The 24,100-nt window shown below is 38.2% G+C and overlaps 1 protein-coding gene across 1 annotated transcript in view; it reads right to left on the bottom strand.

The window, feature by feature from the left end:
* The window catches only part of SYDE2 (synapse defective Rho GTPase homolog 2), a 45,437-nt gene extending 21,817 nt beyond the window's left edge, over positions 1-23,620 (bottom strand). Inside the window, exons 1-4 of the mRNA XM_028102538.2 lie at positions 22,279-23,620; positions 12,097-12,768; positions 5,051-6,153; positions 874-1,000 (exon numbers count right to left, since the gene is read on the bottom strand). Of these exons, the coding sequence (XP_027958339.2) occupies positions 874-1,000; positions 5,051-6,153; positions 12,097-12,768; positions 22,279-23,605 (3,229 nt within the window). The 5' untranslated portion in view covers positions 23,606-23,620. The remainder of the gene's footprint in view (positions 1-873; positions 1,001-5,050; positions 6,154-12,096; positions 12,769-22,278) is intronic.
* Between the last annotated feature and the right edge of the window lie 480 nt (positions 23,621-24,100).

The following is a 24,100-nucleotide window of genomic DNA, read 5'->3' as shown; positions in this document are numbered from 1 at the left end:
TTCCCACCCCCGTCTCAGGAGTGTTATTATACGTTGGATTATACTCACCACGTGGTAAATTTTACTACCTCCTCTCCTTAGTTGTACTTTCTACTTTGCCTGATATACTTACATAGATCTCCAACTAGTACCTCAAATTCAATATATGTTTGAAAAGAAACCCAATTCATAATCTTTCTTTACATTTCTTCACCAAAAGCAGTAGCTCTCCTCTCAGCTCTTTAGTTTCTCCAAATGGTACCCAATCAACCAGGTGTCTAAGTCATGCTTATCTGGGCCCTCTCTTCCTTCATATCCTTTCAATGCTATTCCTTCCTGTTGTTACTGCTACCAGACTCCTTCAGCTGGGACGACTACCACACCTTCCTAACTGGTTTTCTGTCTTCTGATTTCTTCTAATTCCAATCCATCACACAGAGTTGCCAGATTAGATTATCTCTAAAGATTTCACTCCCCTGCTCAAAAATCTTTGATGGGTCCCTTCTGCCTCCTAAATAAATCTAAATTCTCTACCCAGGTAGTCAATGCCCTTTACATGACCCAAGCTCCAATCAAAGTGAACTCTAATGGTGTTTTATTTATCCCTCTATGAAGAAAATGTACTCTGCTACATTTCCCTTCTGCTACCTAGTAGAGCTAATGTAGGTCTTACTCCCACCCCAACCCCCCCAATATTTGTTGGCTGTTTGAGGGCAGGGACCATATCTTGGTACCTCCCCACAGAAAATAACACAGTAATGTTTGTGAAGAAAGGAAAACAAGACTTCAGAATAAAACCCAACTCAATTTGGGCTACAAAAGAGTATTTCAATTCCTTTTCCTACAGATGCAGTCTTTCCAGAATGTGTACATAGAATAAAAAATATTTATTACCTGTTATTACATTTATATCTGGGTACTGGTTTTCACACAGACCAACAGCTTTGCTATCTCTCTCAAAAGCCTCTCGAAGTTCTTTCTTGACTGCTGCCGAACCACATAATCGGTACAGGCCTACCACCTAGAAATAAAATTATGGCCATATTATGGTAAATTTGATAAAGAGAAAATATAATAGCACAAAATGTATAAGTCACATGAAATTGGTAATCAAATATGTTCTGATGACATTTAATTAAAAATACCTCAAACAGCTTTTGAAATCTCACCATAGACTATATTCATCAGACTTCATGAATAAAAACATTCTATTCTTTCTTTTAAATTCAAACAATATTCTATGATTTCTGTAGTGCTATCTATCTTAAGATACAAGCCTTTCACTTTGATTTTATGTGGTCAACCACTATGCCCAAGATTGCGCCCTTTCACATCTTTTGCTCTAAACTGAAGAAATGCAGCACAGTGGTTAAACAGGGTTTTAGATTCCAAAAGCCCCGCCCTATTATTCCTAGCTTAGTGAATTTAGGCAAGTTATTTAATCTCTTTAAATCTCAGTTTATTTTTCCATAAAAAAGTATATAGTTGAAATAAGATTCCAGTATACTATTTATGTTATCTCTTTAGGAAAAAAAAAGATTCTAGGGAAGAAATAAAAGCAAACCTGGAATTTTTTTAACTTACTAAATTGATTATTAAGTGATAAAGGAAATTCAATTAAAATAATATATTAAAGGTAAAATAAAACCTTTAGTTCAAAATATATGTAAGATGCACAGATACCACCCTCCTTCCCCTCAACCTACACTAAAAAGATTTATTTTTTTAAACATTGTTAGTTCATACAGGAGATAAAATTTAAGTCTTAGGAAGCTCACTATAAATTCACTGAGAGGAAATCAACATGGTATCTATAAAAGGAAAACATGTCTGATTAAGCAGTTTTTTTTTAAATAAACCTTCAAGAAAACCAAGAAAAATAAGTTACTGTTAACTGTACTTCCACATCAAACACGATTTAGGAAGTTGCATTACCTTGAATTGAAGAAAGTTATAAAGAAATTATTTCAAGACAGAAATAAAGTAAAAACAAACAATGAATATCCCCAAGGATTTGAACTAGGAATCACTTTAAAATCTTACAAACTAGGAGAAGGAGTACACAAATGAAATTTCCAGGTGTACTTAATGACACAAACCTCTCCAAGTCATTAAATAACTGACAAAATATAGAATAGAATATAGAAGGTGGGTCTTGATATAGGAAAGTGTTACTAATAGATACAGAGAAATGTTATGCAAAATATTAGAGATGATAAGCACTAACTATTAATTGGAAGATAGTAAGAAACCTACAACAATTTTTCTTTTTTTGTTTTTAGATTTATTTATTTAAGAGAGAGTGCATGCATGTGAGCAAGGCAAGGGGCAGAGGGAGGGAGAAGGAGAGAAGCAGACTCCCTGCTGAGTGCAAAGCCCAACGAGAAGCCTGATCTCATGACCCTTGAGATTATGACCTGAGCCTAAATCAAAGGTCAGACGCTTAACTGACTGGGCCACCCAGGCGCCCCAGGAACCTGCAACTATTTTAAGAGAAGGTGATGCAAGGATCAACATAATATGGGAAACTAAGGAATGTACTGAAAAGGAAATTTCCTACTCTTATCCACATTCATAGTGCATTCACATTGAGAATAGCATGTCCTATGCTGGTCACATCTCACAAGACATAGCAGACCCATAGATGATCCAGAAAATAAAGCTAAAATATTAAAATGCTATCACATTAGAAGAAACTAACTCAAGTAGACCCTTCTGGTATAGGCACACTTAAGTGTCAGAAAATTCCCTAATAAAGATGTATCCCCGTCAACTTGAGAAGGAGATGAACCTAGAATAAAGAAAGCAATACTTCAGTAGTAAGTAATAAATTAATGAACCATGCTATCTCAAAAGGTGAATAAAGGAAGACAGAGATCTAATATAGATATTTCAAGGAAAGGACACTTTAGGATATTATCCCTAACTTCAGAGGCTGACTTCTTGAATCAAACACTTGAAGTACATGCTTGATGCCTCTATCAGAGACAAAATCTGTACTGGATTAACCAGGAGTATGATTTCCACCATAATTTTTCCCACTGGAAGCAGGGGATAGGTGGTAGTAGCCTTCAAAGCATTTGGAAGACGCCACAAACTACTTTTGTATGACTGTTAAAACCTCATGTTCACGGTAACAAAAACAAGAATAATTACTGACTAAAAAGGTAAACAAAATCCAAGTAGAAGTCTGTAAAATACAGACACAATAAGCTTCTTTTTCTGGGGGGTGAGGGGGAGGGAAAAAGCAAAAGAAACAAAACCAAAAAAGGTGTTTAAAAACTGCAGTTCCAAATGTACTACTGTAAATTTTACTTTTTAGTTCACAGGAAATAATTCTTTTTTTTAAATACACCATTTTTTTAAGAGTTTATTTATCTGAGAGAGAGAGAGAGCAAAAGCAGGAGGAGGGAGAGGGAGAGGGCGAAGCCGACTTTCCACTGAGCAGGGAGCCAGATGCAGGACTGGATCCCAGGACCCTGGAATCATGACCTGAGCTGAAGGCAGATGCTTAATCGACTGAGCCACCCAGGCGCCCCATCACAGGAAATAATTCTTTATTAAAGTAACTATTTCTAAACTTTAAGTATAGAAATAAAAAGCATTGCTAAAAATGTTTTCTTAGTATTTAAAAAAGTTATGTCTTATATATACATTCTTTATAAAATATTTCAGAAAAGAGACTGTAAAAGTACAGTGCTATTTGAGTTACTTATTTTAATATTCAATTGTAAAAGTTTCTGTTTAATAATTAGCTTTACAGTCTGCCTAATCTCTGACCTCTCTACATGTTGCCAAAAAAAAAAAAAAAAAAGGAGAGGGGAGACAGAGAACCTTAAGAAAAAGTAACCGGACCAAGAGTTAGATTGGAAACTAAAGGCTTCAATCTCATATAGACAACATAAAGTCAATCTGAATAATATACCTGAGAAGAGGTTTCAAAAGTTCAGATGTCCCTCCTACCTCTCACCTTCAGAAAGCTACTTCATCTGTTTTTATAGATATCAGCAAATAAGACCCACAGAGATTAAGTGATTTGCCCAATATCACACAGCTAATTAACAATGGAGGAGAAACCAGTACCTGTTTCCTGCATCTTTAATACAAAAACCCACTAACTTACTTAACACTGTTTCCATAGTTTCCTCATCAGGTCCAAGGTGAGTTATTTTAAAATCTTTTCTATATATAAAGAAATCATAGTTCAGACTTGGTGATATTTACCCTTGGTGTTTTTAATCAATGTCATAAATTCTGATAGCACTAAAGCAGAAATAACTCAGAAATACTGACGTTAGGCTTAATTTTTAAATTTAAACAATTACTTGTACCTCAGAATAATATCTTCAGTGATACGCTGTTTCTCATTGTCATAGCCCACATGTATTAATGAAAATAAAGATAAGGTCTAATAAACTGGTTAATATTACATATCTGATTACATACAACACCAGGGTTTTTGTTTGTTTTAATGGGCTGCTTTTACCTTATTTATTTATTTAACCTTCTTATTTGAAAGGAAAAGAGAATGAGAAATGTTATTAGTAGGACCTCTCTTCATCCTCCATGCTATCCCAAAGTTCAGAGACAAATAAGCTTATGCTTCCTGAAGAGTGGGAGAGTATGAGGGAGAGTACAGAATAAGGGCAGGGTGTTAGTTTTAGGAGTAAAGTGGGGTTTTAAGATTCACTGTTGGAATTCTGTGCCATAAGAATGTCAAACCATGAAGAAACATTCCTTAAATGAATTAGTCTTTGCCTATCTTATCAGCTCTGGCTTTTCCTAGGAATGCCATTGTAAAGCAATCCTGATAGAGGTATAAGGCCCATGCAGCTCTGCATCACAACATAAATTGTAGAACCATCTAGCATGCTCTCAATTGCTCACTGACAACACAGGTGAAAGTACCCTAAACAGTAATGGAATAAAAATAAAAAATAGGAATGAGAAAATGTCTAAATTGGATTTTTTTTAACCTTACCTTGAATTCCTTCCCCTAAGACTTAACAATAAACTTAGTTAAGGCAGATAAATTTGATAAGGAGGTAGTAGAGAAACAGTGAAATAATACCTGACAGCCTCTCTTTTCAATTTCCATAATACATTTTTGTATCAGGAGTGGCACCATCAGTCCTATATTTTCTTTCTCTACAACTTTTCGAATATCAACACCAAATATTACGGGTTCTCGGTTTATATCCAGTCCATGAAGAGAATTCTCCCACTGTTCCAGAAGAGTCACTTTCACATAAATAAGACCTCTAGGCTCAAGTTTGACAGCTAACTGATGTGTCTTTGTCACTCTGAATAAAGTGGGAAGAACAACAGTCCCGTGACAACACACCCGATTTTTTCTTGGAGTCGGTTCCCAACTGAACACTACTAATTTCAAATGCTGTGCATTTTCAATTTCTATGTTGAAAGTATGATCCATGTCTAAAAATGTTGTCCGACATGTGAGCAAAGCTGTTCTTGCTTTGTTTACTGAATCTACCTGAATCGCACAGAAGACATCTTTTGAGTCTATCCGGGGTGGTTTTAAATCCTCAGCACCATAGAAATGCACACTCATGAGCCCAGATATGTACTGTGAACACTTAGGTTGATCAGAAAAACTGTAATGTCTAAAAGCATCAATGTCTATTTCACTCTTGTTACAACTATTTGGAATTATTTCTTTTCCCTTTCCAAATTTGTTTTCAGATCCATGTTTGCTAGATTTAGTTATAAGTTCAGGTGAATCTCCATCACTGAGGTAACCCCCTTTGCACGAATACTTAGAACTCATAAACGTCTTCTTCTGGTAGTTGTGCTGAGAAGATACACTGGTATCCAGATGGTACCGACTTATAACATTCCTCTTAGCAGCTGTGGTTGTGTTCCCAGAAGGCAGAATATCAGCATGATGCATTTCTTGACAGTTACATTTAGACAAGGAAGGAGTATTATCTGGACTGTTCATATGATCCAAAGTTCCTTTGACGCTCAGCTTTCGGCTAAGTTCTGGCAACCTTTTCATTTTCATGGAAAGTTTCCTCACAGTTCGTGGAGATTTTATTTTATCTGGGAAAGACCAGTTAATTGAGCTACTTTTTTTCACAGGGCTAGGGCTTGGAGAAGATGGTTCTGGCACTCCCAATTCAGTCTTATTTGTAGCAGCTAGGATCCCAGGACCTTAAAAAACAAACAAACAAAAAAGGTATTACAAGGTGATATGTTCTGGTTCCTACTTTATAAATCATCAACTAAACAAACTCATGTAGACAGATTTTCTTCTCTTGTTTCATCTCATTGGGGAGATTTAGTTAGTTACAAGTTTAGGTAAACTCCATTACCCCCTTCAAACAGAGTATCAAGGATTTCCAGGGGTGCCTGGATGGCTCAGTTGGTTGAGCATGTAACTCTTGATCTCAGTGTTGTTAAGTCTGAGCCCCACGTTGGGTGTAGAGATTACTTAAAAATAAAATCTTAAAAAAAAGCGGGGGGGATTTCTAAATAGCTTACAGAGGAAAAAAGCATTTCCCTCTCCATCCGCTTTTCTATTCTAAAGGTTTGGAGGAAGGATAATATAGGTTCCTTTTAAATCTTTCCCACTGCAGTATAATTCAGGAAGTATGCTATTTTATAACCATAAGCAGTGGATATCAGAGGAAACTAGGAAAGCCTCCTATTTTAATAGGTTTATTTTGGCATATTAATACACATTTAACATATTTCCTATTTTAATATGTTTATTTAGAAATCCTACTCTAATTAAAAAAAGAAATCCTACTCTAATAAAAGAACATTTCTTCTTTATTTTTAAGATTTTTTAATTTATTTACTTGAGAGAGAGAGAGAGCAAGTGAGCAAAAGCAGGGGGAGGGGCAGAAGGAGAGGGAGAAGCAGGCTCCCTGCCAAGCAGGGAGTAAGCAGGCTCCCTGCTGAGCAGGACCCTGAGATCATGACTTGAGCCAAAGGCAGATTCTTCACCGACTGAGCCACCCAGGCGCCCTGACATTTTTTTTTTTAACTGGGATTGAAAGTTTGAGGTTAAATAGAATATTTACTTTTTACTTTCACATTCAGAAAAAAAATAAAGCTATTTTTGGGTGGAGAAGAATTAAGAAACATTTCAATGCTTTTACTCTTCATGAAAACAGAATTATAAGAAAACTTATTTATGTCTCTGTACTGTCATTTAATACTTTGAAATTGCAAGGAAAGACCCTAATTTAGCTTTTGAAGTTCTAGGGAGCTACTGTATATAAATAATATAAGAAATGTCTTTATAGTTTTTTTAAATCAATCAATTAGCTTTATGATATTCAATATTCAGTTTTTTTTTTAATTTTTTTAAAGATTTTATTTGAGAGAGAGAGAGAGAGAGCATGCACAAACGGGGGGAGGGAGAGGGACAAGCAGATTTTTTGTTTTTTATTTTTTAATATACTTTATTTTTTTAAAGCTTTATTTTCAAGAATTAAATGAGGATCCTTGCATACTTAAGTATTAATTTTTCATACTTTAAATGTTGGCTGGTGTTATAAATATTAACAATTTAATATTAAACAACTTTTAATATTCTTTTCACCACAATATTTACAATGGCTAATCTCTTGATAGTGCAGTTTAGGCTATTTATTTGTATTTCTTTGTATCTTTTAAAAGATAAGCCTGTTTCCCCCTCTCCCTCTGCCCCTCACCCTGCTCATGCTCTGTCTCTCTCTCTCTCTCTAATAAATAAATAAATTTTTTAAAAAATGTATAGACTAATAAATTTTATTTTAAAATTTGAAACTGTTCCTATTTAAGGGTTCAAACTAATAAAGCAAAATGAAAATATCTTCTAAAATCTAATATAAGTTTAAACTGTTCCTTTAAAGAAACAATCTAGGGGTGCCTGGCTGGCTCAATCAGTAGAGCATCCGACTCTTGATCTCAGGGTTGGGCCTAGAGCTTACTTTAAAAAAAAAGAGAAAAAAAGAAATAATCTATTTTTTAAACTATTTAAAATTTAAATCAATTTTTCATACTTCATCTAACTATTCCTTACAAAGATCTCTAATGACCCTCATATCAGAGGCTACTCTATGTAATACATTTTCACAATTAAAATGATCCAAAAAAGTATTAATTCATTTCAAAAATCAATAGATTAAATGGCCTTTCTTTAAAGTATTAATATCATCTCCCTCCACCCCTCTTTATGTATCCTAATGACAAAGAACTGGCTTCTTTATAGAGAAAGGACTATTTTAAGCATGCCTGCTGGGCTTTTCTGGTAAGTAGCTAATAAGAAATGGAGTGTTTGATAAACTAGATAAAGCATTCTCTTGTACTGTAAATTGTAGTACAATTCTACGGTTTACTGGCCTAAAACATTCTATAATAATCAGAGTCTTGCTGTAGTTTACAATCTATTTTGTCATGGCTTAAAAAGCTACCCAGTATATTAAATTGCTCTAGGTTTTTTTACATTATTAAGGAGTTAATTTAACATTCTGACTTTTTCTACACATCATGCATTAAATATTTCCTACTTAAGTCCTTAACTAATTATTAAAATGAAATACTGTATAAATTAGCAATTTCTAACTGCAGACAAGATAATTTATTAAAATAAAAATGCTTTGTTTTTATAAAATCCAAGAGCTGAAATATTACCAAATTCAATAACTGCTTAAAATTAAACCAAAATCGGGATGCCTGGGTGGCTCAGTTGGTTAAGCGACTGCCTTCACCTCAGGTCATGATCCTGGAGTCCCAGGATCGAGTCCCACATCGGGCTCCCTGCCCAGCAAGGAGTCTGCTTCACCCTCTGACCCTCTTCCCTCTCGTGCTCTCTCTCTCTCATTCTCTCTCTCTCAGATAAATAAAATCTTTAAAAAAAATTAAACCAAAATCACACTAATCAAATCACAGACTAGCTATGAAGGGAAAGCACAAAATGAAAATCTTTATAAATTCATGGACCAGGCTAGAATCAAGTGAAACTGGCACATTCCTTCAGCACCTAGAACAGTAACTCGTACACAGTAGAAACTAAGTGTTTACTGAATAAATGAATCAACCAACCAATTGTTAGTTGCCTGTAAGCTGGTAAACCTTTTAGGAAATATAATATAGGAATTACATATAATAGTTACCAGTCATAAAAACCCAGTAATGCTACTAGTAATTAATCCTAATTAAGTAAAATAGAACATGATGAAGATCACTCCAATAGTAGTGGAAACAATCTATTAACACCCAACATAATGAGTCAAATAGATTAGGACACATCAACCCAATTAAATACTATGAAATTGGTAAACAATAATGTTATTCTACAGTATGTAACAATACAAGATGAAAATACCAAGTGAAACTATCCAAAAAGCATAGTGCTATGATTGCAGCTAGATAAAAGATACATATACACATGGGACTTGAAAGACAAACAAGTCATAATTGTGTTAGGATGATTAAAAAATTGTCATTCATATTAAATATACTCAAGCTTTCCTATTTCTTAATCAGAAAATTATTTTAAAATTCAACCATTCTCTTTGCCTATTTCTCAACAGTTCTCTGTTAATACTGCTAAAGAAAACATCACTTTAGGGGCACCTGGGTGGCTCAGTCGGTTAAGCATCTGCCTTTGGCTCAGGTCACGATCCCAGGGTCCTGGGATCGAGCCCCGCATCAGGCTCCCTGCTCCATGGGGAACCTGCCTCTCCCTCTCCCTCTGCCTGCTTCTCCCTCTGCTTGTGCTCTGTCAAATAAATAAATAAAATATTAAAAAAGAAAAGAAAATATCACTTTAGGTGACCTTTCTGATCAAACTAAAACAAAAAATGATGACATGTAAATAAGCTGTCTAAATACTTCCTTTGGTGGGTGCCTGGGTGGTTCAGCTGGTTAAGTGTCCAACTCTTGATTTTGGCTCAAGTCATGATCTCAGAGTCCTGGGATCAAGCCCTGTGTTGGGCTCCTTGCTCAGTGGGAAGTCTGCTTGTTGCATGTCTTCCTCTCCCTCTGCCCCTTCCCTCCAGCACCACCGTCCCACCAGAGCATGAGCTCTCTCTCTCTCTAAAATAAATAAGTAAATATTTATAAATAAATAAATATTTCCTTTGGTCATATTTAATAGTGCTTATAGTTTAATAATATGTTAAAGAGAAGAATAACAGTGAGAAAGGAGACCTAAATGACAGTCCTACCATACTTTCAAGTTTGGGGGTTGTTGTTTTTTGTTTTTGTAATGTCTGTTAGTCTTTCCAGGTTCACAATTTGCCACAAACATAAAATAATACAGTTTAAAGACAATAACTTAAATCAAAGTATGTATCACTTTACAGACACTGGCTTTCTAACTTTGCAGTTGTTCTTATACCCTCTTGCCTTTTCTGCACCGTACCAACCTGCCACTCTGCCATATTCCTTTAAGCCTTCCCTACCACTCCACCCTAATCACAACCTGCGTTCCTATTATATTATATAGCATTTATTTCTCTCTCCATCCAGATTACAAAAAAACCCACAAATTCATGCTGAAAAGTCAGTCTACAATTAGGAATGCACACACACAATTTTTCATTACGTTCAAATCCCAACATGGGGGGGTGTTACTTAATATTTCCAGCATAACTTCTCAGTGTTTCTTTCAAAAAACTAATATCATATAGTACACACTGTTTTTTAACTCACTTTTTCTCTTATCAATATAACATTCACTCCAGCTCCTCACATCCCTGAGGAACAGATTCAAATGCAAGTAGTTTATTTGTAAAGTACAGAAATACTAGCAAGAAGTGAGAAAATTCAGGGGAAAATCCAAGAATTATCAAGCCTGCTACTATGGGCAACTGGTACTTAACCTCAGGAGAAAACTCTGGGAAACAATGTAGAATTATGGCACTCAAGGGGGGAGAGAGCTGAGGTAACCCTACACCAACTCCTGTCAGTCACTGGTTGAGGGGCACGCCTAGACTGCCCTACAAAGAAATTCCGTAACCCTTCTCAGAGTCCTCAAGCAGGGATGTGGATGCTGATGTTTGGAAGTAGGCTGCTTCCCTCTAAATAAGTAATAAAATCCAAGGGATATGCACAAGGTACTGATAGCATCTGCTATACCCCACATCTTTGAATATTCTGTATCATTTGAAATTTTTTTTTAGATTTTTTGTGGGGGAAGGGGCAAAGGGAAAGGGAGAGGGACAAGCAGACTCTCTGGTTGTGCAGAACTGGATGTGGGGCTCGATCCCAGGACCCTGAGATCATGACCTGAGCCAAAGTCAGATGCTTAACCAACTAAGCCACCCAGGTGCCCTTCATTTGAAATTTTATAAATTAAAATGACTTGATATAAACCAGAACTGCTTTCTATCCAACATTTGATATCTTGCAACTAAATATGCTTTATGCAGTTTCCTGTGTAGTGTGTCTGGGATCAAATTTGAAAAGAGGCATATCAAAAAATCAAGGCAATCAAAGAAAAATAAAACCATCAGGCTGAACTATATGAAATGCTGTTTTGCAGATCAGACACTGTTGAATCTCAGCAATTTCATATGGTTCAACCTAATATGCATCAAACTTCCAATTATTTCCTTTCTAGGTTCCATAAGTATTGTAGCACCTATTTCCAAGGTCTTTACTTCTCCCCCTCACTTCTTTTTCTCTTCTTCCTTTCCTTTCATGAGGAAATGTAGGCATGAAACCATAAAGTAATAACTACTGGTACACTGAATATACAACTTTTCAGCTATAATCAGGCTAGGTGTAAATGAATGAATGAAGTAAAATCAGATTTACATCTTTTACATATTTTACATATCTTTCTCTTCCACGCCTTGTGATTCCATTCTTTCAACTAAGAGAAAAGTAATTACTATCTCAAAGGACAGACATCCTAAGAGTTGGTGTAGGACTACCCCAGTATCTTCACCCCTTACAAAACCAAGTCTGTGATAGGAATAATGAAACCACCATTTATATAAAAAGGTTTGTAAAGGTTTTTGAGTTTTATTTTTATGAAAATTCACTCACTCTGTAAGAAAAAGTACATAGCTGTAACAGACATCTATATTTAGTTTTAGCTACTGTCAAAGAATTGAATGGAAAAAGAAAAGGCAAACATATGATCATCTTTACCTGCAAAAGGAGATTTCAACATGAGACTCTCCTCTACCATGATACCTTCTTGTATCTTGTGTCCAAGCCTTTGCTTGAACTGCTGCACGAGCTCTGGGGAATGGATGGACTCTACAGGATTCGTTTCATTGGACTGTGTGGTTCTGAGTTCTGAAGAGCACAGCAAGTCTTCAGTGTACTGCTCTGTTTTCATTAGGTCACTACCAGACAATACTCTCAAACTAACAGCAGGAAACTTCAGAACAGGAGGGTCTGCCTCACCAAAACTCAAGGCATTTGATAAACCAAAGTCATCATCCTCAGGAATGGGGTTGTACCATATTTCTCCTTCATCATCTGCATCATTTTCCTCATTGAAGTCTAAAGAACAGTTTCTTGATAATGAAGAATTTGTAGCATCACACACCATATATGTACAGTATTCCTCAGATGACTTGAAGAAAGGCCGTGATAGCTGATGTTTGGGTGAGATGGATAAGTGACTTATGTCTTGGCATTTCTTATTTTCCTCTTCCAAATTAAAAGATCGCAGAGTACTCTGATATAGCCAATTGCGTTTCTTTGACACAGTGATGCTATTAAGTGGCTTATGACCTCTGAATCCAATATCATCCTTCAGATCTTCAAGTTCTCTTCCCTTCACTGAAGACCCATAGACATTTTCAAATAAATCTGTTTCAAAGGAAAAAAAGAAAGTATACTGTAATGATATAATGCCTAGCATACCAGGAAAGACAGGTCACTTGAAATCAGTTATTAAAATATTATTTTTAAAAAGATAGAAAGAAAAGTAGTATTACATTTGGAGACTAAAATGAAACAAGAAAAATTTTGGCTTTTTCACCTAACAATAATTTCTATTAGACTACTAGTATAAGTGACATAAGAACTCTGAGAAAAAGAATAAACAAACTCTGAGATTGCCTTTATAGACATGATAGGGCTAACAAAGACTTAACCCAAGCAAAACATACTTTAGAAAAAGCTTACATAGAATGCTTTGTACACAGTATGCCTTTAATTAATATTTTTAATAATTTCCAATTTACTACTACAAGGACCAGAAACCTTTAGAAAACATAAGTAATATTTCTACTTTCTCACACAAAGATTAACTTTGAGTGAATCTTTAAAAATAAGTGTGGCTTACTTATTACTAAATGCTTTCCTGATTACTGAAATTTCAACATAACATCTATTTCCCAATCTCATAGTTATGCAGTTGCACCTTATGCAGGGTTTAAATTCTAAATATCTAGGACAAAAATAAAAATAAAAATCCCTTAAGAAGGCTCTAGATTAGAACCAGCTATCTTGTCTCACGGTAAATACAACCAGTTCTTATTACTGGCCAGGCACAAACTTAAGGAGCAAGAACATAAGAATGAACAAAATAGTTTCTACCCTTAAAGAATTCGTAGTCCAATGGGGGTCATCAAATAGTTGGGATGTGTTTGTGTTAATATAATGAGATAAGACTCTGAAAATGTATACGTAACATTAATCCCATATAAAGAGGAACACATCCAAAGAATTGCATAAGGCAGGCTTCAATGACAGTCAATAAGCTAAATATATACCATAATCTAATTCACTAGACATAGAAAAACAGACAAAACCACATTTGTAAAAATTTAAGATCATGTCCAGGTTTATAAATTATGGAATTATAGTCTGTGCTACTTTAAGTATGTATATGGTTGATTCATCTTAGTATTGCAGCAAATAAAATATAATACCCTAATAACAGAGTGATAAAAACATATTAAACTATGAGGAATTTAATAACAACCAAAAAATTAGGTTCATGCATAATCAAGGCTTTCAGTAACCTCCCTCTACTGAACAAAAATCCCTTAAAAACTGTAAACTTGTCTTTTTTTAATTCTAAATTTTACCCAACTAAGCAATTAATTTTAAAAAATTAAAAAAAACAACAACCCTCAAACAGAAACTGGGCTTCAAGTTCAACTAGTTCCAGAGGCAAGAACAGACCAGGACGCAAAAGGGAAGGAAGCTCCCATGAATGCCTACTATGCATTTATTTATTGAGTGCCTACTGTTTATCAGCAATGAGAGATAAAACAGTAAGAAAGCCTTTAACCTCATTTAAGCCTCCACCAAAATGCTAAGACAGGTATGATTATTTCCATAAGCCAGAAAAAATGAGGAATATGGTCAATGTGCTAGCTGTAGTATTCAAATTTAAGCCAGTCTAACCCTAAAATCCACACTCTCCTATACCATGCTACCCACCAAAAAGTAGGGAAGTAGGCAGCCCTTTCTGAACATGGTGATAATATCACCCCAGTTAACCTTATAGGGTGGCTGCTGGTAAGAATTAAGTGAGATAATGTTGGAAATATTTTGAAAACTGTATAGTACTACTCAGAAAAATCAAGTAACTTGCCCAAGACCACCTAGTTCATAAACGGGAGAGGTAGCACTCAAAATAAACTCTTCTGACTCCAAAGTTTGTTAGCAGTATACCTGGGCTACAACTAAAGAGATTACACACCTCTACCCTCCAAGATTTAACATGCAAACATGTAACACATATTCAATAAGTATCTTGAATTGATTTAGTTTAATTAATGAAAAACTTGAAGATTCAAGAGTCCTCTTGGTTCTGTCTCCTTTAAAATTAAAGAAATTAAAAACTGAAAATCAACACATACTCATGAATCACTGGGGCCTCTGGGCTTTTAGTGGCCACGTCTTTGTCCAAGTGTACTAAAAACTAAATCTATTTCACATTTAAGCCCAAATCCCATATTATTTAATAGCACTTCAGACATTCACAAGATATTATTTGTAGTCTTTACACAATTGTAAATTCGAAGCCAAAAGTACAAAATTATACAACTCAGAATGGCTAGGAGTCACATCTTATTGTATCTTTTACTCAGATGTCTCTCAAACATTTATATATTTTGTTTTATATAGTTAGATAATTTATTTTGAGTCCTATAGAGTTTTTTTTATTTTATTTATTTATTTTATAATAAATATTATATTATTTGACAGAGAGAGACACAGCGAGAGCAGGAACACAAGCAGGGGGAGTGGGAGAGGGAGAAGCAGGCTTCCCACTGAGCAAGGAGCCCGATGGGGGACTCGATCCCAGGATCCTGGGATCATGACCTGAGCCGAAGGCAGACGCTTAATGACTGAGCCACCCAGGCGCCCCTTATAGAGTTTTTTGACATGCATGTTAAATGAAACAGACATGCTTCTACTTGTACTGCATTCCAAGGAACTGCAATGACAAAAACAAAGCTACTGGCATCCCATACTTATGCAAATTGACACATCTATTGACATGAGTATTTAATGTATAATATTTTTTTTTAAAGATTTTATTTATTTGACAGAGACAGACACAGCGAGAGAGGGAACACAAGCGGGGGGGGGGGTGGACATGGGAGAGGGAGAAGCAGGCTTCCTGTGGAGCAGAGAGCCCAAAGCGGGGCTCGATCCCAGGACGCTGAGATCACAACCTGAGCCAAAGGCAGACACTTAACAACTGAGCCACCCAGGCACCCCTAATGTATAATATTAAAAGGAATAATTACACGAGATACAATGCAACTACTTCTCATGAAACTATAAACTACAAAAACTTGAAACCAAACAGTCTGACTGCTAATGTTGAATAATTCAAAATAGTACCTGATGCTGAAGGCGAAATTTAGAGATAAATAGGTACATTATGGTGATTTCTGATAAAGGCCAAATTTATTCATTTATTAAAACTGAAATATAAGCAATGCCTACAGGGCACTAAATTTTATTTGAGCAATTATTTATAAAGAATTTAAAACATTTCACTTTTATTTCCATTAACTAAAGGGATGAATATGAATGCTAGTTACACAGAAATGGAAAACTATTTGCAATCTTCTATTTACTCCCTTGTATGCTAAAATTAATGTTAAACCCTACTGGCATAAGTTTGAACTACCTCTAGCTTATGTTAGCTTTACCTACAGTTATATTCATACATAAACACACACACACACACACACACACACACACACACACACACACTGAAAGAAGAAACAAGTAAAAAAGATACCAAAATAAGTATGCAAAGTGGCAAGGCAGAAAAGTCTTTATTCCCTTATACTTATACATATTGTGATATAATTAATTACATGACTAATTAAAGTCATTTTACTTTGAAAATCTGTAAGAGAATGTAGAAGTGGCAATTAAGTTTTTCACTCAGAAAAATATTCTACATAGTAGTGAACTACTCAAGCCAATTTTGTGTTCTCAATGATTTCATAATAAATTAAAATGACTTACTAAACATTTAACTAGTGTCCCAGCTCAAAATCATCAGCAAACTTTTGGAGAAATTATGTATTTCAATCCTCAATGAAAATGTACCTATATAAGACATCTTTTCATCATTTAAAAAAGTCCTACTGCAGGGGTGCCTGGGTGGCTCAGTCAGTTAAGAGTCTGTCTTCGGGTCAGGTCACGATCCCAGGGTCCTGGGATCCAGCCCTGCATCGGGCTCCCTGCTCAGGGGGGAGCCTGCTTCTCCCTCTCCCTCTGCTGCTCCCCCTGCTTGTGCTGTCAAATAAATAAAAACAATCTTTTTTTTAAAAAATTAAATAAATAAAAAAGTCCTACTGCAGAAACAAACTCTGTTGCTTTTGCTTACTTCTCTTTAAAAAATCCTAAATAGGGCACCTGGGTGGCTCAGTTGGTTAAGCAACTGCCTTCGGCTCAGGTCATGATCCAGGAGTCCCGGGATCGAGTCCCACATTGGGCCCCTTGCTCAGCAGGAAGTCTGCTTCTCCCTCTGACCCTCTTACCTCCCGTGCTCTCTTATCTCTCATTCTCTCTCTCTCAAATAAATAAATAAAATCTTTAAAAAAAGAAAAGATTAAAAAATCCTACATAAAAGTATTCTTACAAATACTGTATTAGAGTTTAAATAAATACAAACAGCCCTGCTTAGAGTCAAACCTGGCAGCCCAGAAGAAATGACTAGAATAAACTGAAACCTTAGGTTTATGCATGAGTGTACTTATAAGTGTCTTTCTCTTTTCCAGATAAATCTAAATGAGGAAATGGGTACAATGGAAAGGAAGAAAGTTATTTTTCTATCTTTTATGTTTCCTCTCTTGTCACTAGCAAAACCCTTAAGAAAAAAGCTGTGTGCTAGCTTTTGGGACAGTAGAGAAGAAAACTCTGAGACTGTTTTCAGTTCCACAAAAGTAAGGGGGAGGAGCAAGACAAAGATGCACAAAAGAAAAGATGAGCAGAATAAATAAATGCCCCTAAAGGGGTGTGTTCTAGCTCAACTCCCAGTGTTCTTCAAGGCAGTACTCCTCAACTTCTGATCATTTCACTCTCCATCCAGAATCCTAATGATCTGGGCAAGGTAGTACTCTCACAAAGCCTGCTTGCCTTTCTCTTGATAACAGCTAACTAAGAATCAAGCTTGGTACCAAATGGATTATCTTTCTTCATCCTCACAGCAACCTGAGGACTGAGGCTATGCAGTGTTGAGTAACCTGTTCAAGGTCACAAGTCTGGTAAGGTAAGTGCTGGGGTCTAATCAGAAACCCAGAGGCCCTATTCTGTTAACCAGTATACTATATGGCCCCCTCTCTGGCAGATTCCAAAATCTCACATTTATTGGTGCAAGATGAGACCCATATAGAGGGAACTGCTTAAACCTGTCACAGGCAAGTAGTAAATATAAATGTATACATAACAAAACTGAAGCAGAAAGAGCTCAACTGCTTTGTTCTAATAGGGATTAGTTTAAGAATCAGGTATCAGAATAAAGTAGAATGCTTTTTCAAAACTTTAACAAATGCATCAAGATAGGTGATGGGGGCACTGGGAACTCTAGAACCTAACTACTCAAAGTATGTACCAGACAGTAGCAACTACACTGGGAGTTTGTTAAAATGCAGAATCTCAAGTCCCACCTCACACCTATAAATCTGCATTTTAACAAGATTTTCAGGGAATTCATATGCACATTAAGTTTAAAAAGCACTGCTCCAGAACCACACTTTGAGTGGCAATGGTGTAGAAAATAGCCTTGGCGATTCTCAAAAAATAAACTCCACTTAGAAATGTAGGACTTTGAAATCAACACACTATTTTCTGCTGAATTTGTAATTCTCAGAGCTTTCCTGCCACCAGCAACTCTAGTGTTCTATGGCATTGCCCCCCCCCCAAAAAGCAACTGGACTTGCTTCTAGGGCCAAAATGGCAGAATTTCTCAGAGGGGGATTTAAAACTAGAAGACAGGGGCACCTGGGTGGCTCAGTCTGTTAAGCATCTGGCTTCAGCTCAGGTCACGGTCCCAGGTTCCTGGGATTGAGCCCCACATTGGGCTCCCTGCTCAGCTGGGAGCCTGCTTCTCCCTCTCCCTCTGCCCCTCCCCCTGCTTGAGCATGCCCACTCTCTCTCTCTCCCTCTCTCAAATGAATAAAATCTTTTTTAAAAAAATAGAAAAAATAAAAATAAAAATAGAAAACAGTAAAAAAATTATATGCTTATTGTTACTAATCATGAAGAGGGCTAACGCATAAAAGATTTTGTTGAAAAAAATCCATAAAGATTGCGTAGCTCATAAAGATAAGAAGTCAGAGCTACAAATACTTGAGAAAAGAGAAGAAATAGATGGGACTCCACATTATAAATGTCAACTTCACTTTAAGGTATATTACACAAGATTATACCAGTTAATTATACTATTTTAAAAGAATTGCCCACATTTTTAGACAAAAATATTAACAAGTTACATGCCCTAAAGTTTTCCTTTCACAGATAGTGTAGCAGCAAAAGTAGAGTCAAAATAGGCTATTTTTAGGGGCGCCTGGGTGGCTCAGATGCTTAAGCATCTGTCTTCCGCTCAGGTCATGATGTCAGGGTCCTGGGATAGAGTCCCGCATCGGGTCCCGTGCTCTCTCTCTCTCTCTCTCTTTGTATCTCTCTGTCTCAATGAATAAATAAAATCTTTTAAAAAGGCTATTTTTAAAGCAATAAAAGGCTGAAACAGCTCAACCTAGTGCTTCTGAATTTCTTTCTGAGTACTATATGCTAATTAAACTTATTTATAAAGACTTTTAATGAAGTATAGTTGGCAAATAGATTAAAATTCCTTTGTAATCTTAAGGCTTGCAGAAACTTGACAATATTTACCATGTGTAATGACTTTAAGATTTCTTAAATAATCATCTCAATTAAGAACAAATTGGCCAATCTGTGAACACTACATACCCAATGCACCAAATCACTGGCACTATTACACTATCTCAAGTTTTAGAGGTTCTTAGTAGGAGCCAGAAGTCAAAATAGAAAATCCATTTGTTATACAGTCTCAAAAATTTCCAAAATACCTAAATATTGGGCAAATTAGGTATCTCTATCCCATTATATATTCTATATTATAAATTCTGTAACATTTTTAAAACAAAATATCCTCATAAATAATACTGTATAGAAAAGTGTGATATTAACCTTTTAGTGTATTTAACATCTTTATACAATCTAGAACGTACTGCTTCATTTGGACTGCCCAATTAATTTTTAGAAAACATGACTGTAAAGTAGAATCCGGAAAAGATGTGTAAAAAAAAAATAGAATCCAAGTAACATCAATCTGAACTAAACTTATTTAAAGGTAAAGGTTTAAAACATATTGATTAAAAAATTGTCTTAAAATCTATGAGAACTCCTTCATCTTTGCAACTTTGAGGTTGTTACCTACCCTTCTAAACCTTGCTGAAATTCCATTCATCTCCTCCATCCAAGCAACATAATAGAATTTGCTGGATCAGACCTCTAAAGAACTTTAGCATCTGTTTAACCCTAAATAAATACAGGTTTTGGAGTCATAGAGATCTAAGTCTGAATCGGTGTAATTGTTTGAATCCATATACTAGTATATACAAACCATATACTAGTTTGAGTGACCTTGGGCAAACTACTCAACCCGTTTATTTTGTTGTTGTTAAATGACAAGTGTCATGGGGCTGGTGGGGTAAATATGAGAACCACATAAAGTATCCAGAATTGTTTTAATGAGTTAAACTAACTTAATGAAAAATAGTTAAAAAACAAGATTAACTCTCCAAATCTATACCAGATATGCAAACATTACACAAATTATTTTTATCTTTCCTAAAAAATTTGAAAGGAAATAACATCTGATTAAAAAACATTAAATAACATCTGAGAAAGGTGTTTAAACCAGAAATTATCCAAGCTTTTGCTTAGATTTCTTGTAAAATATCTAAAATACTACCACACAGTAATTCTAATGTTTCATTTTAATTCCTTTTAAAGTTACTTCCATTTAATTAGTTTCTCAATGGAAAAAAAAATCAATGAATTCATTCTTAAGCATTACTACATTTATTATTACTTTTAAAATCCTTGAATGTTTATTTACTCTATAACTGAGGGCCTTAAAAGCCATCAGATGGTAAATGTTTAACCTATGCAACAAACGGGTAAAAAATATTTGACTAAAGTTTTATGCAGATTTTTGCTACGGCTGAAATTTAACAATCTTACAAAGAGTTAACTGAACCAAGATCATGGGAAATAAAGCTATAGTGGCAATAAAATATGATTACAAATACTTTACCCCTGCAAATGCATATTTTAATATGAATTTAACATAAAGCACACCTCTCTTTACAAAACAATTTACATCCTGTCATCCTTTTATTCAACTGAAATGGAATAAATTTGAGGGAAAAAATTGACAGGTATGGATTGGAGATTTATAGATTCAAAAAAACTTTCCAAGTTTGTATACGCTTTAAATGAATCATTTGATTTGTCTTCACTGTGTGATTAGAAGTTTTGTGAACTTTGTTTCTCCCCACTGTTTTGTATTTATTGATTAAACAAGGTTAATGTGTATAAACCCAGTCCTGGGGGATTTGTAATTCTTTTTTTTTTTTAAGATTTTTTTAATTTATGTTTGACAGAGAGAGACACAGCGAGAGCAGGAACACAAGCAGGGGGAGTGGGAGAGGGAGAAGCAGGCTTCCGGCGGAGCAAGGAGCCAGATGCGGGGCTCGATCCCAGCACTCTGGGATCATGACTTGAGCCGAAGGCAGAGAAAATGCCAAGTACTCTGAATACTTTTTACATTTCACCATCTAATATTTTTTAAACAATTAATGACATGTAAGTCTTTATGGTCACTAAAAGTCTTTGTATTTAAGACTGTAGCTCAAAGGATCATGTTGTTTTGGACTCAGTTTGAAAGTATTATACTTCTTTCAGGAAAGAATTTTTACTATTTACAACATAATTAAAAGATTTCTAGAATTGTTATTCTAAACCTTCAGTGAAAATTAAAAATCATGTACATACAAAATTGGGAGGAAAATCCTATTTATAAGGGCAAATATAGTTAAGTTTACAAATGACTTTAAAAGTCTGCACTTCTTAGAAGTATGAGACATCTTTTTTTGATTAAAATACTAGTGCCCTTGATTTTCCACAATAAAAAGATTATTCACTTTGTTAGTTTTTTATGGGAGGGAGGAGAGAGGAAAGGTGGAAAGAAGTAAGTGAAAATCCTACGTGACTAAAAAGCAATTTTAGTTGATAGTGTTTTTTTTGTTTGGTTTGTTTTGGAGGTTTGGTTGTGTGTGTCTGTGTTGTGTGCACGCGCGCCTGGGAGAGAGAGAAAAAAAAAACGTGTAATGAGTAAAATGACAGTTTATGAAGCCCATAAAGTCTTCCTTGGAACAAATTCAAATTCACAAACTCCACAAAGTCTACGGATTTGCCTAGAGCCACAAAGAATAAAAATCAAGGCAGCACCGCCCAACTCTATACTAAAAGCGTGTGGTGAACTTAACCTTTACTCACTGTTGTGTTGAAGAGTAGGCACACTGGGTCTTAGAGAAGAAAAAACAAAAACCCCAAGTTCCTCATGCCACTGTCGGAAAGGAAAGAAAAGGAAAGGCAGGAAGATAAAGAAAAGAAAAAGGCAAAACAAGTGAATGCATTATACTAAGTAACCCGGTGCATTCAGCTGCCCCTTACGTGACACTTTGGCACCGGCACGTACCTGTCTGCAAGAACAGACCTTATTCTTGGCTCTTAATTAAGCGAAGCCCAGTTGGTAAACATTAAGACGCAAAGCGTTAGCATTTTGATTGCAAAGTAACCTACCTGTTAGAGTAATTCTTTGATCTGGAGGCACGGAGAGGACTTGGCTCTCACGCATTTTCAAAGGGCCCAGATTTGGAGAGGTTGCCTGCGCTCCCGTGACTTTGGGGGGTGTCCCCCGGGAGCGACCCTTCATTCCTAAGGACAGCAGACGTCCTTTGTACATCCACTTTTGCAGCTTCTTGACTGTCACCGCGGGAGGCTTGAGGAAGGGGAGCCCCTCCTGGCCGTCTCCTTTGCCGCTGCGTAGCACAGCGGACCCCGCAGGATCCCTGAAAGGGCTTCCCGAGGAGCGGCCGGGGTCCTTGGAGCCGGGAGTCAGGAGGCCGGAGGGCGCGGTGGCCGGGGCGCTGCCTCCGCTCCAGCCGTCCATCCCGCCTCCACGTGGCGGGGGCTCGCCCAAGTCTCCGCGCGCGCCGCACCTGATCCAGCTGTCGCTCGGCCACCGCTGGAAGGGAGGAGGCTTGGCACCCACCCGGAGGCTCTCGAGGCTTCTGCTGCAGGACAGCCGCATCCGAGGAGTCCGCAGGCGGCCTCCCCCCGACTCCCCTGGAGGCGACCGGGGCGGGGACACCTGCTGCCGAGGGCGGCCACCGCCTCCCCGCTGCCAGTCTTGGGGGCAGGCTCGGCGGACCGCAGCGCCGCAGGGGGAAGGTAGCTGGCCCAGAGCCCGGGCTCCCACAAGGCAGCCGCGATCCGCCCAACCCCTGTCGCCCCGCCGCGCGCCCGAGTCAGGGGGCAGGTCGTGCATGGCCTGGATCAGCAGATAATAGGCCTCTCGCAACTGGGTCTGCAGCCTGCCTGTCTCCAGGCGGCCGCCCTCCGCCCCCGGGGAGGAGCCCGCCGCCGGGGGAGGCGGGGGCCACCGCTCCGCCTCCGCCCCCTCAGGCTTGGGCGCCGACTGGGAGCCGCCGGGCAGGTTCTCGTAGTAGTCGGCGTCGTCCTCCCGGTCGTCCTCCTCGTCTCCGCTGCCTTCGGAGCCCGGCGGGGCGTGCAGACAGGGGCGAGTGAGCCCGCGACCCGAGGAGAGGGCCTCCTTCCCGCCGCGCTGACGAGGCCCGAGCGCTCCCCACTGCTCCGGGCGTCCTCCCGGGACCCGCGCCTCGGGAACCCACGCCTGCGGCGACGGCGGGGGCTGCTCCCAGCTCGGCCGGGCTCCGCGGGCGTGCTCGCATGGGCAGGGGTCCGGGGCACGGCCAGCGTCTCCTTCGGCAACCGCGGAGGCCGCCACAGTAGCTGCAGCCGCCGCCCGGAGCCCGAGCCCCCCGGCGGCGCGGGGACTCTGCCTCCCCCGGAGCCTGGACAGCGTCCTCCTCAGAGGGTCCGCCATCCCCTCCGCCTCAACAGCCAGGCTCGCCCCCTATGCGGGAAGAGGACGAAGCCCAGTTCGGGAAGAATCTGCGCTCGCGGAGGCGGCGGCGACGGCGGCGGCTCCCCATGACCGGCGCTGGCCCTCGCGGGCTCCTCACATACTTGGCATAACTCTGCCGCGGGAAGGGGTGGGGGAGGGCGGCGGCGCCGCAGAGCGCATGCCCCGGAGCCTCGGGCCGCGACGGGGCGCGCAGTCTGCGGGCGGCTGAGCTGCGTTCCCCGGGTGGGCGCGCAGCGCGGCGGAGGATCGGGAAGGGAGGAGGGCGAGACTGAGCTGAAGTAGACACGGGGACGCGAGAGGGAGCGCCCAGAGCGTGGTGAGGAGTGGGGGCCGGGGGAGTAGGTGAACAGTTAGAGTTGAGGCAGAGAAAAGAATGAGCGGGAAGGTGTCTCGGCTGGAAGGCTGCAAAGTTTTGGAGAAAGGGAAAGTGCCCTCCTGGCTGCCACCCCGTCA

This window comes from Eumetopias jubatus, unplaced genomic scaffold (genome assembly GCF_037043125.1).
Source record: "Eumetopias jubatus isolate StellerSeaLion01/CBP00866 unplaced genomic scaffold, mEumJub1_p1.0 scaffold_4, whole genome shotgun sequence".
Taxonomy (NCBI): domain Eukaryota; kingdom Metazoa; phylum Chordata; class Mammalia; order Carnivora; family Otariidae; genus Eumetopias; species Eumetopias jubatus.
Note: the sequence above shows the minus strand (reverse complement) of the source record. Positions and strands in the feature narration are given on the sequence as shown.